Source organism: Alternaria conjuncta (genome assembly GCF_024043145.1).
Source record: "Alternaria conjuncta strain BMP 0040 chromosome Unknown scaffold_6, whole genome shotgun sequence".
NCBI lineage: Eukaryota > Fungi > Ascomycota > Dothideomycetes > Pleosporales > Pleosporaceae > Alternaria > Alternaria conjuncta.
Window position 1 is genome coordinate 1566304 of NW_026250095.1, and position 13996 is coordinate 1580299.

Below are 13996 nucleotides of genomic sequence, written 5' to 3' on the forward strand. Positions count from 1 at the left end.
TGGATACGTCATTGGTCAACCGAGGAAGTTGATTTTCCCACCACGCGACGCCATAGCCGTCATCTCGTCGCTGGGGAATTGGCCGTTTTCCGCACTGCAACTTTGAGACCAATGCATACAACATAGCCATGGCGTCTTCCTGTTCGCGCCAGCTCATGCGAGGCCCTCTCCGCCCGCGCTTCCAAACGCCCACACACCGACAGGCGCGCCTCTCCGTCCCGTCTCGCACCTTCTCCTCCACGCGCGCAACATATGAGCAGAACTTCCACAGGAAAGAGTCCTTCAGGTCACGGCTGAACTCGGCACTCAAGAACACCAAGATAAAATGGGAGCCAATACCAATTGCACTCGGCGTCGGCTTCCTCGGCGCATTCCAGCTCTATCGCATACAACGGAGGGAGAAGCATACCGAGGCTGAGAGACAGAATGGCGAGGAAGGTGCAGTGGACAACCAGGGCCGACCGAAGAAGCGCGAGAGGATACGGCCGAGCGGGCCATGGACTGTTCAGGTCATGTCCACGCTACCTCTCAAGGCCCTCTCGCGAGTTTGGGGACGCTTCAACGAAATCGACATTCCATACTACCTTCGCGTACCCGGCTTCAAGCTGTACTCTTGGATCTTCGGTGTCAAGTCAGAAACCATCAGCCTAGTAGTTATATCCAATGCTAACAAGCCACAGCCTCTCTGAAGTCTCCGAGCCCGATCTCCACGTCTACCCCAATCTCGCTGCTTTCTTCTACCGCACCCTAAAACCCGGAGTCCGCCCTCTCGACCCGAATCCCAACGCCGTTCTCTCTCCCGCAGACGGCAAAGTCATCCAATTCGGCACCATCGAGCACGGCGAAGTCGAACAAGTCAAAGGTGTAACGTACAGCTTAGATGCGCTTCTAGGCTCCACCAAGCCCAGCACACCCGCCCAAAACGTCGCAAACTCTCAGGTCGTCACAAGCGAACATGAGAAGACCGCAAAGGACGAAGAGGATACTGTCCGCGCAGACGAGGAATTCGCAAACGTGAACGGCATCTCGTATACCTTGCCCAACCTGTTCTCAGGACCCTGGCCAAAAGGCGGGAAGCCATCTGAAATGCCCACGGATCAGTCTACCGCACCGGCTGCTTCTTCGGAAGCCGAAGTACGCGCTGAAATGGCCTTGAGTGAAGCTGAGCGACCTTGGTGGGCACCGGCATCCAACAAGACACCTACCGCACTCTACTACTGCGTCGTATACCTCGCACCAGGCGACTACCACCGTTTCCACTCTCCAGTATCATGGGTCGTCGAATCGCGACGTCACTTCGCCGGTGAACTATACAGTGTATCTCCATATCTACAACGCACCATGCCCGGTCTTTTCACCTTGAACGAGCGCGTTGTCCTGCTCGGTCGCTGGCGCTGGGGTTTCTTCTCCTACACACCCGTCGGCGCGACCAACGTCGGATCTATCAAGATCAACTTCGATCGCGAACTCCGCACCAACAGTCTCACCACCGACACTGCCGCTGACCGCGCCGCCGAAGAAGCTGCAGCGAGGGGAGAACCATACTCCGGTTTTGCCGAGGCCTCCTACACTTCCGCTAGTCGTGTGCTAGGTGGTTATTCTCTCAAGCGCGGCGAAGAGATGGGCGGATTCCAGCTAGGAAGTACCATCGTCTTGGTCTTCGAGGCGCCAAAGGGCATAAGACCCAGTCTCGACGAGGGCTTCACTGGTATGGAGAGGAAGGGTGGGTTCAAGTGGAACATTGAACAAGGAATGAAGGTCAAGGTTGGAGAGGCTCTGGGATATGTGGACGAGACCCAGTAATAGTCGACTCACTCTACTCATGCATATACAGCAAATGATACCATCTAGTAACTTCGATTTCGTCTCCGTGATACCTGCACGTTAAAGCGATCTGTGTCCCCTTACAACAAGAACAAGTGCGCCTCATTTAATCTCCTTTCCTTCCATACCTTTGTTCTTCGCGTCCTGTTCCTTTTCACGGGTTCTGCTTCTTGAGGCTCGCCACAGTGAACAGCACTACAGCTAATACAAACCGGAGAGATTTTGCCTCGAACAAAGCTGATGCAACCTCGGCCAGTAAGAAGCCCACCAGTTCGCAGAAAACGAAGGTTCGCTCAGGTAACAACAGTGACAGAATGACCAACATCATCATGAAGCAGACAATGAAGTCGCGGTGGTCAGTGGTAGAATCGCGGTGCTTTGCTCTTGAGCGAGACGAACGATGTTTGACAGAGACGGTGGGCGGCTTCACCCGGCTGGATACGCCACTTTTGGATTTGATCTTGATGTAGGTGGTGTGAGTGTGTACGTGATCGGAGTCATCGTCGCCGTTGTCGTTGTTCTCGTCGTTGTCGCCGTTGTCGTTGTCGTTGTTGTCGTTGTCGTTGTTGTTGTCGTCGTCGTCGTCGTTGTTGTCGTCGTCGTCGTCGTCGTCGTCGTCTAGATCGCCGCAGCCGAAGTCAACCCAACTGTCGTCGGACCCCGTGCTCGAGGGGGTATCGTCCGTGGAATAATCAATTTCGCTATTGGAGGCGTTCATGGCGGCTGAGAGTGGTCGTTCTACTGGGAAGTTAGGAAAGAGCGTTTCAGTGGTCTAAGTGGGCGACAGACTCATGGCAGCGTGGGAAAGGGCAGTGTAGATACCTGGTAGTTGCTCAGTCAGCAGTGGGCGGAAGGAGTATCTGAGTGGTCGTAGAAGAGAGCTAGCGGAACGAGGAAATAGTGACCAGGCGGCAACGTGAAGAGGAAAGAGCGCCTGGACTTGGTCTAACCGCACCCGAACGCGACTGCCTGGACTGCGAGATCACCTGGACTGTCGGATGAGACTGAGTACACGTTTCGATTTCATGCATATACAGCGAATAATACCACCTAGCATACCCGATCTTCTTCTCATCAATTCTCAAGCTTGGAACTACATCCTAGTTGCGTGCTAACTGGAAACTGCTCTACATCTCTCATCTATCGATATGAGCAAGCTCTGCCATTCATCCTGTCTTCCTTCCCGTCATTCACACTGCTGGCTCACTTATCACCCATTCCATATCTACCTTACATAACCGAGCACATCAATCCGACAACGACCATGAATGCCACAATCCAACAAACAGCGAACATGAACAGCATAAATCCGAATAAGAGCATTGCAACTCCAATTACGAGAGCTGCTGCCGCGCCAGCTGCGATCAAGATGTAGAGTAGCCCAGCGTTGCGCTGATCGCGGTAGAGTTCTACTGCGGGGACAGAGTGGTAGGGTTCTGGAGCGTATCGAGTGCGATAGGCATCGTGGGTAGCTACGTGGCCGACTTGGGAAGTGTTGTAGTCGTTGCTCGTGACGGCGTCACAATGGAGATCAAAGCCTAAGATGCGGAGGTAGACGGGCTGGTCTGTTTTGGTGTGGTTGGGAGCCATGGCGGTGGAAAGCGGTGGTTCTGCTAGAATGTCAGCACAAAGCAAGGTAGTGATGTTTCTATACGGCATACATGTAGCAGTACACAAATTGGTTATGTTGAGGATCGTCGTCTCCTGCGCAGACAACAGCGAGCGGAGTGGTCTGCTGTCGGTCAGTCGGAGTCGAGCTAGCAAAGACAGATTGAGTAAGCGAGATGGTGAAGGTGACACAGAACCAGAACTAGGTCTGAAGACAGTTGAACTTGGACTGCTGCCGTGAAAGTCCGCGCGAGTCATTAATTGACATTGAGTACATTTTTTCTTAATTCCTTATAGGTAGATTCATACGACGAAGCATATCTAGCATAACCTTCTCGCACCATGTCTTTGTGAAGCTCTTGCTACTCTTCATCGTTCTACCGTCTATCTCAACCTACTTTGTTCCGATACTGATGTTAGCTATATTGCTTCCTTTTCCAGTGACAATTGTCCGGACATTGATCTATCCAGCCCGTGAGTCTACTTCAATCAACCAACCACCACCCATCATCCTCCCCCTCCCCCTCCCACGACCTTTCCATCCGCATCAACAACCTCAAAGTTATTAACCTTCTCACCACCACCCTCATCACTAACCTTCCCCCTATACATCTGCGCTCCAACCACCATCCCGCATATCGCAAACACGAGAAGCACTCCCCAAACCATATAAATGAACAACACCTTCTTCCTCCTGTACTCCCGTTCCTTGTCCGCGTCCGTAACAGGAGTCTCTGGTGTGTGTTCGTGTGGAAGTGGACCGAGCTCTATGTCGTCGGGGTGGGCGGGTGCGCGCTTGAAGAGGCGGGAGATGAGGGTTCCGTTTTGTGCGGGTTGGGGGCGCGGTGGGAGACTGTCTGGGAAGGGCGAGGTTGGTGAGGCGGGTGAGGTGGGTTCTGGAACGGGGTGGATGACGATGAGGGGTGGGGAGGTTGGTGGTGAGGGTGGTGTTGGATGGTCTTGATGCGGTTTTGACGGCGGAGAAGGTGGAGATGGTGGTGGTTCAGGTTCTTGTGGGATTGTCGGAAGTTGGGGTGATGTTCCGTATGCTGATGGCGCTTCTGCAGTTCTTGGGTAGAGTAGCGTGGACAGTGGGCGGCGTGGTTGTTCTGATGACTCCATCGTGGCAGTCTGAGGCGGAGGTAGGTCGGTAGTTGATACCTTCATGACTTCGGCGTATAAAGACCTCGTTAGGTTGCTGGAGGTTACGGCGCTTGGGTCAACCTGGGTAGTGTATTGATGCGGTGTGGTGAGAGGTACCAATGGAAAACGAGTGGCATTTAGGCGCAGTACAATGAGTGGGCGCACAGACCTGAAGTAGAAGTGAAGGTAAGATTGCTTTGAGGTTAGTGTATTGTTTGATGCAATTGATACTTCTACAGTAATCGTTCTCGAATTCGTCTTACGTTCCGGTCTGAGCGTCCATTGATCGATGTCAATAGCCAGTCACCAAACTTAGGTAGCCGTATCCGGCCAACTTCCCCAGGCTTGAGACGACTTCTCTTCTTCATCCTACAACTATCATAGGCCTTACTGGTAGCTCTCATGTTCCGCCCATTTGTCCTCCCATTCCACTTCACCAATGATCTCACCGCTGTCGATAAGCGAGGTAGACCTGCAACGACAGCATCTTCCAAAACTTTCACGGTCCAGAGGTCGAAATGTGTCGTAAGCCTTTTCCTCCTGCGAAGTCAATCCAGCCATACGGAGATGTAAATGCTGGTCAATGTGCGGGAAAGAGCCATCTGTAGGGCAGCTCGCGGAATGTATAGCTGATTCATGTCTAAGTGACCAATAGAAGCAATTCCGCAGGCACTGCATTCTGAAGTTGTCTGTCGATGCGTCGGCTGTGTCTCTGTCGATGAATGAATTGCGTATGGCTACGTGAACGGGTCGAGACCTGGGTTCGTTTCCTGGGCGCAACTCAGGTGCTGTTACGCGCCAGTCTAGGAGACGGCTTTTGTTTGTCCAATAGGTTGTGTTTGCGTATGACAGTCGAGTCACCAGATCATCCATGGCGAGACTGCCGAGGGAGATGCTGTTTACGATGATCTGCGCGGGTAACCTGCTGATAGCTCGTAACTTTGGGTTTAGAACTTCACCAGCTTCTAGCTGAATCTTTTGACTAGTACCCAGGATAGCTAGGCCGGGGATCTTCTTGCAAACTATCTTCATGGAGTATACAGGCCATTTCGAAGATGGAGTTTGGAAATGTGCTCCGTCTTCGAGGAAATGCCCAGGTAATTGAGTAGAGTGATAGTGAGAGTTGTTGAACCAGAAAGCAAAATCATTTGTTCGAACCACGTGGTGTACCGTCTTGACCGGAAGGAATTTGTAGACCATCAAGCGCAGTTCTGTCGGTAGGTCGAGAAACCGGAACACCTGTTGATCGGCCATGGTCGAGAGAGAAGGTTGGAGAAATCTGTAGCTTGCATTGAAGTGGTCGTAGTCAGGACAACGCGCGTAAAGTTTCAGTGGAGAAGGTTCGGGCAATGGAATTGAGAATTGCGCAATCTCATTGCGTAGTGATTGAAAGTTCACTTAATCGTAGTCAAAGTTTGCCTATAGACGCTTTGTGCGAGATCACAAGGCTACATTTTGGTTGTCATTCAGTGGTAGCGCGACGATCCGTGACGACGAGCTGCCTACAAGTCCCGCAATCCATACGGTACCGACATGAGAATCTGCTCTTGTTGAGAAATATTGCGGTAATAACCAACTCGCGCGCGTGCGAATATCGGAGTTCGCTTTACCTATGGTCTGAGTAAGCTCCTAGTATACCCTCTTGCGAGACGATTCGGCATTGCATCAATACTAGAAGTACGATCGAGAAGAGAAGCGCGTAACAATGTCTCATACAGAGATCGTTCCTGGCAGTGCCGCACTTGCGCATACAGTAGTCCCCACGCACCTCCAAGGAGGCGTGCATAACCGCCTCACCGGCATGGGTTCGCGTCGTTTGTTGTCCGGTCAATGCCGGTGAGGTGTCGGAGAGACCGACAGTTGAGTTTGGCTATATTGCGTGCATGAAGTGGCTGATGGTCAGCTTTTCGAGACCTCAGCCTTGTGTTGAGATTTGTGTGAAAGTGGTGTAACGTGGAAGCTTAGGAAACCTTACACAGGCATCAGAACCGAAACGATAGGCAAGCTAGTCGAACGCGGCTAGCACATGTCAGACGCCAAAAATAGCCCCATGACATTTTTCGGAGCTGAGGGAGCATGAGCGAGATGATGCACATCTGGCTCGAGTGCAGATCCGCTCGCTTTGAGATAGTCCGTAATGGTGATGATGCAATCTGCCACTCTAGGCATTGAGCTCTTCGGACACGTCGCAAATCTCACGATCGCACAAGAAAAGCAAAACATTCAGTGTACAATAATGAGACGCGATATGCATAGTTTGCATACCCCAGGCGATACGCAGGGGCGGCTGCAGCTTCAGGCACGTTGAGCAGAGGAGGGCTTGCAACGCCGCCTAGACTAACAGCTGCTGTCCCCACTTGGCGTTCTTGTTTGCAGGTTCCATCCGCCGGGCTATGGGCACAGTGTATGTATCTGGATCCAGCGACGTTTGCTGTCGTCTTCTGTGTCACTGGGATGCGGGAGTGCAGGCACAGAACGGGGAAGACGAAACGTCGATTGCGCCTTGGAAGCCTTGAACAGCAGAAAGGCGTTAGAGGCAGGCTGGCAGGAATTGGCAATAGCAGCACTGCCACGGCTCGCGATATGAGCAACTTGGTCCGGTGTTAGCTGCACCGGGACTGGTCTTGCCTTCTCCATGTCATTCCATTAGTTCCGCATGCCTGCACGTGCGGCGGCTTGGGCTGATCACCTACGCCGTGCATCTATGTAGCTCGATGCATTGTACTTGAGGAAAGCTGTCCAACCGCGCGATGCAGTCTTACCCGGGTATAGTCTATGGTTGCTCAGTCTCGTTTTATTATTAGCTGAGCGCGTCGTCTCCGCCCCGCCATCGACAACCTGCTCTGAGGCGGAGCTCGAAGCTGTCAACACTGCGATGCCTAACTTTCCATGGACCAAGTCGAATCGGTCGCACCAATCTGTCGACATCTCCTCGTCAGGGCAGCATTCGCCCGTACCACCTGGTAAGGAAGCATTTGGGCGCCCAATCGCCGGCGTCGCTGACGGGCAAGCGCTGGCAGTGAACGAGCACGTCGCCGCGCAGCGATACCATACTCCAGACAGCCAGCAGGCGCCTGTACAGGCTCAGCAGCCTCCTGTGCAACAACAGCAGGTCTCGGCGGGCGCTCCGCTACAGGGCCAATATAGAGAACAGTTTCCTCAGCGCACGACGAGTCACAGGTTGAGTGCCCATCTCCCTCTGGGTCAGTCGTCGCCGTCGCAGGTTTACCAGCAACAACCCGGCCCCGCGCCAGTGTCTGGTGCTGAATCGCCTCATCGCGGCCCCTATCAGCCCCAGCCTGCGCCTTCTGCATACACGCCGGAAGCCAAGAAGCCATCGCTGCGCAGTCGCATTGCAGCCGGAGTCAAAGGGCACAAAGACCAGGAAGCCAAAGCACAGAAGAACGGCCTGGGCAGACGACAGTCAGTACGGAAGAGCGACCCCCGCGCGCAGGAGTATCAGGCGCAGGAAGAGAGCCGTGTGCAGCAGTGGCACCAGCACCAAGGGTCGACATCTCATCTGCCCGCCTCGAACGAGCAGGACGAAGACAACCTCGACCCCTTCCTGCAGAAAGACGATACGCCCCAGGTACCGCCCAAGGACATCCAGTACCAACAGAACCTGCCGCAGCCTCAGCAGTTTGCGCCGCAGCCGCGTCAGGAACAGCAGCCGTACAATCGGCCCCCACTTGACAGGGTAAGCACGGAGGGAAGCTATTCGACCCAAGGCGGGGTAGACCAATACAGCCCTGAGCAACACCAGGGCCAGGGTCTCCAGCAGCCACGGCACCAGCAACAGCAACAGCAGTACCAGAGCTACCAGCCAGCGGTCCAGCACCCACAAGCCCCGGGCGACTACCAGGCCTTCAACCCGCAAACCGTGCCAAGCCCTCTGCTCCAGAACGCTCAGCTGCACGGCCAAGGTGGCCCAGTCTCGCAAGACATCCAGCAAACCTACTACCTGTACCAACAGCAGCAAGCTAAACTCCAGGCCCAGGGCCATTCGCCGCTAGACAACGCCCAGAAAAACACGCTCTACCCGCAGCAGTTTGCGTCGCAGCTTCAGCCGCATCAAGACCAGCAGCAACAGCCTCAACCTGGCCGGCCAGCCTCGCAGCAGCAGATTGACCTGCAGCCCCCACAGGCGTCTCGCCAGCATCCTCAGATCGCGCAAGAGGCCCAGGCGATCGAGTCGCAGCGCCGTCCCCCTTCGTCCCACCAGCTCGCCCCGCCGTCTCCCCTCCAGCCGCCGTCCCACCAGCCCTACGACGCGCAGCATCCCCAGTCGTCCGATCTGCTACCGACCAACATAACACCCCCACACGCGCACGACAGCATGGCGCCTAGTGCTCAGAGCAGTGCTAGGAACACCATCAGGAAAGCGAACGATGGCAGCCAACCACAGCCGGGCGCAACGTCGCGAGAGTCGTCCATGCTTTCACAGCCTCCCGCTCAAGGTCAGCCCCACGGTCTGCCGCCCGTGTCGCCGGGCCTGGCAACATTCGACGCTAACGTCGTTCCAACAGCTTCGCAAGGACAGCCATACCGCGGTGAGAAGCAGCCCCAGCAGGTCTCTGAAATGGGACGGGCAACGCCGCCGCCGAGGACATCTGTCGCCGATATGTCAGAGGAGGAGATCGAGAAGCTACAGAAAGAGCACGATGTCTTGCGTGAGTACACAATCTTTGGACGAGTCGATTGCATCTAACACAATACAGGCGAAAAGTACCAAAAGGTCAAGCGATACTTTTTCGAGCAGCAATCACAGGTCCATCAGCTACAGAACACCCTCGCAAACCAGCGTTTGTCTTTGTCTCGTACATCCTGGGACGACAGCGAATATGCAACACGCTTCAATCGATTGGACGGATTGATAGCACAGCTGTCCTTCTCCATTCGCAAAGACTGGAAGAGTATACCTACGTGGCTACACAAGGTGGTCAACAAGACAGCTGTCGAGACAGGCAAGCAAGAAATGACGGCTATCGGCCGTGCTGTCATCTCGCAGTGGCTTGTGGAGAACATATTCGAGAAGTATTTCCACCCAGACCTCGAGCCGGGCTTTTCGACGCAACTACAGTCAATCATCTCCAATATCCGCAAGTTCTCGCCGCCGTGTCATAGCGCCGAGGATGAAGATACGCTCGCTGCGAAGATTATCAACTGGCGGCTGGCCACACTGGAAGGCCTTGCGGACACTTTGAGAGCACCACAGGCCACAGCCAATCGCGAGGCGCTCACTGAAACACTGAACGAGAAGCTTATTGCGTTCCTCCAGATGCACTTGAATGACCCTGCGCCTCCAGATCTCAATGGAGGTGTGCCTATGATCATCGAACTCGCCATTAGCATCGCACAACATTTGCCCCTTGAAAGCCGTGAAGTACACATCGAGTACTTTTACCCTGATCATAGCATCGTTCCCGATTTCATGAAGATTGAGTCCGGCATCCCCGCGCTGACCGCACCCATCGTGGAGCGGGATGATGCCGACCGAGCTTCGATCAGAAGCATGGCTTCCAGACCTGACGACAACATGTCGTTAGCGGAACAAGAGCAAGCACAGCTACAGGGAAGCCAACCACCAAGAGAAGATAAGAAGCGCGGCATGTTCGGTTTTGGTGGGTCCAAGAAGCCGACGGCTTCTCCTGCTACTCTGGGCAAGCGGGAATCGTCGCTCGGTCAAGGTGGCAGCCAGCAAAGTCTTACGCAACATCCGCCGGGTAGCTCTGGTGGACCAAAGGACGAAGCGCCGCCACCACGTGTGCGTATGGCCGCTGGTGTCTTTGTACAGATTCGCGGCAAGAGCATCTTGATCAAGGCGCCAGTGTACCAGACATGAGCGGCCCCGATGCGACAATGATAATGAAGATGGACAGTTTGGATTGAGCGATCTAGCAAGCAAGCGTTTGGTTTATTTCCTTTTCCACTTCTACACAGTATGATTGGGTTCTGAGATTGGATCTACTGCATCTAAAGTATACCCAGGACGATTGATGGCGTGTTTTGGAGCGTTTGTTAGTCGACTTGGAGTGCATGCCGATACCCTCGTTGCTGTTACGGTTATGATTGGAATAAGAACAAATTCTCTGGTATGATGAAAGAGGTCCCGCTTTCTGAGTGACTTTACGTGAGTGAATCCCTGGGATTCCGCTGTTTGACCGCCCGCAGCGCTGAGCTTCGAGAGCCGAAACCACGCTAATTGCGGCGTCTTTGGACTCCCATTGGCCTGTATCCGCACCTGCCCTTGTTTACCGAATCCAAACATTCTCGTCGCATGCTTGATAAGACTGTTTTGACGATGGAAGACATCGTCGTAACCCCGCAATTCAAATGTGAGCATGAACGCGAAGGTCCTAAGCCTCGGCAGTTACTGATCAGTGCCAGCGACTAATGCCTCCGTCCCATCACCGACCGCGACACACGTCGCATGTCTCAATGGCGCGCGCTTGCAGATACGCTGTCTTACCACCTTGGAAATCGTGCGGAGTATAGCGATACCTTCAAGTCATGATCTTAGAAACTCGAGAATCGCCTGGTCAGCACCTACCCTACCGCCACTGGCCTCGTCCACGTCGCGACCCTCGCCCAACTCGACACCACCCCGTCGATCCTCACGCACACCGCGGCCATGCTCGAACCGCGTTCTCATATCCGATGACGATACAACGCGCGTATACGATCTTCGCGACGAAAAATGGAACGCCGTAATAAGCAATGGCTCGGGCGGCATGGGCAAGAACGTGCATGCCGAGTTTGGCGCCAACGAGGATGAAGTCATTGTCTGGAGCGACTTTACCGCATGTGCCAAGATATGGTGTCTCAAGACTGGCAGGGCCGTAGAGATACGCGATCCGAAGTTTGTAGGCAAAGACGGAAAGGGCTGGGGCTATCGCCCTGGCGAGGATACAGACTCAAGAGGTGGAAGACGAAGAGGCGGCGTTCTGGCACTGCTATGTCGTGCAGCAGGCGCTGATATTCTGTTGCTCCTGGCTCCAGGCACATACAAGGTCATCAATCGCGTCGAGCTTACGACAAACGATGCGGCAGGGCTGAGATGGAGTCGCGACGGTCGCTGGCTGGCAGTCTGGGATGCAGCCTCTGCTGGCTACAAACTCCACATCTACACTGCCGACGGCCATTTGTATCGCGCCATGACCCGCGAACCCTCAGACGACGTCAGCGAGTGGGATGTGGAAGGCTTGGGTATCAAGACGCTCGAATGGGTGCCTGGGAACGAATGTCTAGCTGTCGCTGGCTGGGACCGTCGCGTCCGTATCCTCTCTACACGAACCTTCGCCCCAGTTGTTTTCCTGGACCACACACCCGTCATCGATGTGCCCAGCGCACCCGTATACAGCGAACATGTCGACAGCCAGGGCAACCGCAGCTTCACAACCTCGCAGCAGCCCGTCACACCTCCAAAAGCAGCTTTGGAGAAGAACGAAACCGGACTCATGAAGCAGGGTATCGGCATGTTGACCTTCAATGCAGACGGCACATTATGTGCGACGCGCGATGACAGTACACCCTGCACAGTGTGGATCTGGGATCTTACCATCCTCCGACCACGATGCATAATAATTCAATACAGTCCAGTTAAGAACCTGCTCTGGCACCCCACCGATCCAAACCGTCTGCTCATCCAGACGACCCAAGACGAACCCACCGTATACCTCTACACAGCTGCGACCTCTCAATCACCATCATCCTCCACTTCCCATTCCACATCCGCCCACCAATCCTCTTTCCAACATCCCCCAGCTATTCTCACCTTGTCCTCGCAAATCAGCAAACCAGCAGGTTCAGCACCACCCCGCTGGTCGACAACCTGGCTTTTCACCTCGCCAGACAAGAAACCCGCACTTGTATTCGGTCATCAGCAGGCTCACGTACTGGTGTGGCCAGAGGGCAAAGATAAGATCTTGCGCTTTGAGCGTGATGATGAGGATGAGCAGGAGGAGTCGGACGACAGTCTGTTCGATATACTCACTGGGCGCACGCCGATACCCGAGTTGAACGGGGATGGTAGGGAAGAAGAAAGAATGGAGGAAGATGAGTTTGGGGATAGTGTTGGGACGGTTCAGGGGCTTGATGATACATTTAGAGGGAAAGGGGGAAGGGAAGATATACATGACGATCGAGAAGGCGAAGAGCGGGAGCAGAGTCTATACGAAGAGGGCGTGTTGGGCGAGAGTGGTATGAGCGAGATGTTCTAACGCTCAAGCACTACACTTGTGCAGTTTTGGCGCTCTCTGAGAAATATACCCATACAATTCTCTACTAATAACACCATCTCGAACATAAACACCCTTCCCCTTACCATCCTCCCATCCCCTCATTTCCTATTTCTTCCCCCCACTCTCATCCTGGAACCCCCACCGCCCCGTCTGATCCAGACCCAGCGGATTCTGCCCCGTCTGCTCCTTCCCCGCAATACTCTCCGGCTTACTCTCATAGCTATCCTTGTTCTGGCCGCCCAGCAGCTCAGACTTTTCTTCTTCGTGGCCCATGAGGGGACCGAGTGCGGGCCGTGTGGTGCCGCCGAGGGCGTTGCCGAGGGGGCCTGTTACGCCTTTTTCGAGGGGCGCGCCGAGGGGGCGGAGGGCTGTGCCGAGGACGTTGCCTGTTGTGGGTGTGGATGTTAGTAGGGGTTGGATAGGTTGGATGGGTTGGGAGGTGTGGTGGTGATCTGGGTAGGGAGGGTAGGGAGGGAGGAGAGGAGACGTACCGATAGGGTCTCCGACCTTGCTCAAAAGACCTCCTGATCCCTTCTTCTCCTCTTGCTCGTCATTCTGGGGCTCAGTCTGGATGTGCTGTTGCTGCGGCTCTTCCTTGTCTGACATGATGAACGATGTCGGCTCTTGAGTTTCTCGTGGCTTGGATTATGTAGGTTTGTTGATTGTTTATTTCAAGAATGTGAAATGCGGTAGGAGCTAGGAGTTTATGGAGTTAGTTGCCTAAGGGTCCTGAGCGCAACGGCTTTATGTTAGTTGCGCAGGTTACGCGGCGCGGCGCGTTTCCAAGCTTCGGGGTGGTTGTGACGTCACTTGTCATGGGTGGGGAGGTTTGACGCGCTCCCTTTCTTTTTGGTGGGGTACGGTACGCGACAAGGAGTTGACGACATCACCGCGGTCGTTGCACCGATCGAGGAATACAGGCGTGAGAGTAGAGATCTAATTTGACCAGGAAAGAACATATGATATAGTGAGCATGGTAGTAGACACTGAGAGCACCGTGCGGAACCTGTCTTCCGTTGATGTCCATGTGCACAAAACTCCACCAGATGCACGTGTTTCCACCACACTCAAAGGACAGCCAGAAGGAAGAAACAAATCCCGCTTCATCATCAAGATGATGCATTCTTCGCCGTGAATTCGCAGTACGCAAAGCAAAAAGAAACAATTTGATGAAACACTTT

The 13996-nt window shown here is 54.2% G+C and overlaps 5 protein-coding genes across 5 annotated transcripts; 3 read left to right on the forward strand and 2 right to left on the reverse strand.

Moving 5' to 3' along the window:
- Positions 1-128: 128 nt before the first annotated feature.
- Positions 129-1803, forward strand: J4E85_004933 (uncharacterized protein; the record flags this gene model as incomplete). The annotated part of the gene is made up of 2 exons (XM_051469184.1): positions 129-631; positions 681-1803. The coding sequence occupies 2 exons, from the start codon at positions 129-131 to the stop codon at positions 1801-1803; spliced, it is 1626 nt and encodes a 541-aa protein (XP_051327399.1).
- A 175-nt stretch (positions 1804-1978) lies between these two features.
- Positions 1979-2542, reverse strand: J4E85_004934 (uncharacterized protein; the record flags this gene model as incomplete). The annotated part of the gene is made up of 1 exon (XM_051469185.1): positions 1979-2542. One exon carries the CDS (start codon positions 2540-2542, stop codon positions 1979-1981), a length of 564 nt encoding a protein of 187 aa, XP_051327400.1.
- Positions 2543-7450: 4908 nt separating this feature from the next.
- Positions 7451-10417, forward strand: J4E85_004935 (uncharacterized protein; the record flags this gene model as incomplete). The annotated part of the gene is made up of 2 exons (XM_051469186.1): positions 7451-9245; positions 9294-10417. 2 exons carry the CDS (start codon positions 7451-7453, stop codon positions 10415-10417), a joined length of 2919 nt encoding a protein of 972 aa, XP_051327401.1.
- An 889-nt stretch (positions 10418-11306) lies between these two features.
- Positions 11307-12794, forward strand: J4E85_004936 (uncharacterized protein; the record flags this gene model as incomplete). Its single annotated transcript, XM_051469187.1, has 1 exon — positions 11307-12794. One exon carries the CDS (start codon positions 11307-11309, stop codon positions 12792-12794), a length of 1488 nt encoding a protein of 495 aa, XP_051327402.1.
- A 126-nt stretch (positions 12795-12920) lies between these two features.
- Positions 12921-13421, reverse strand: J4E85_004937 (uncharacterized protein; the record flags this gene model as incomplete). Its single annotated transcript, XM_051469188.1, has 2 exons — positions 12921-13201; positions 13307-13421. The coding sequence occupies 2 exons, from the start codon at positions 13419-13421 to the stop codon at positions 12921-12923; spliced, it is 396 nt and encodes a 131-aa protein (XP_051327403.1).
- Positions 13422-13996: the final 575 nt, after the last annotated feature.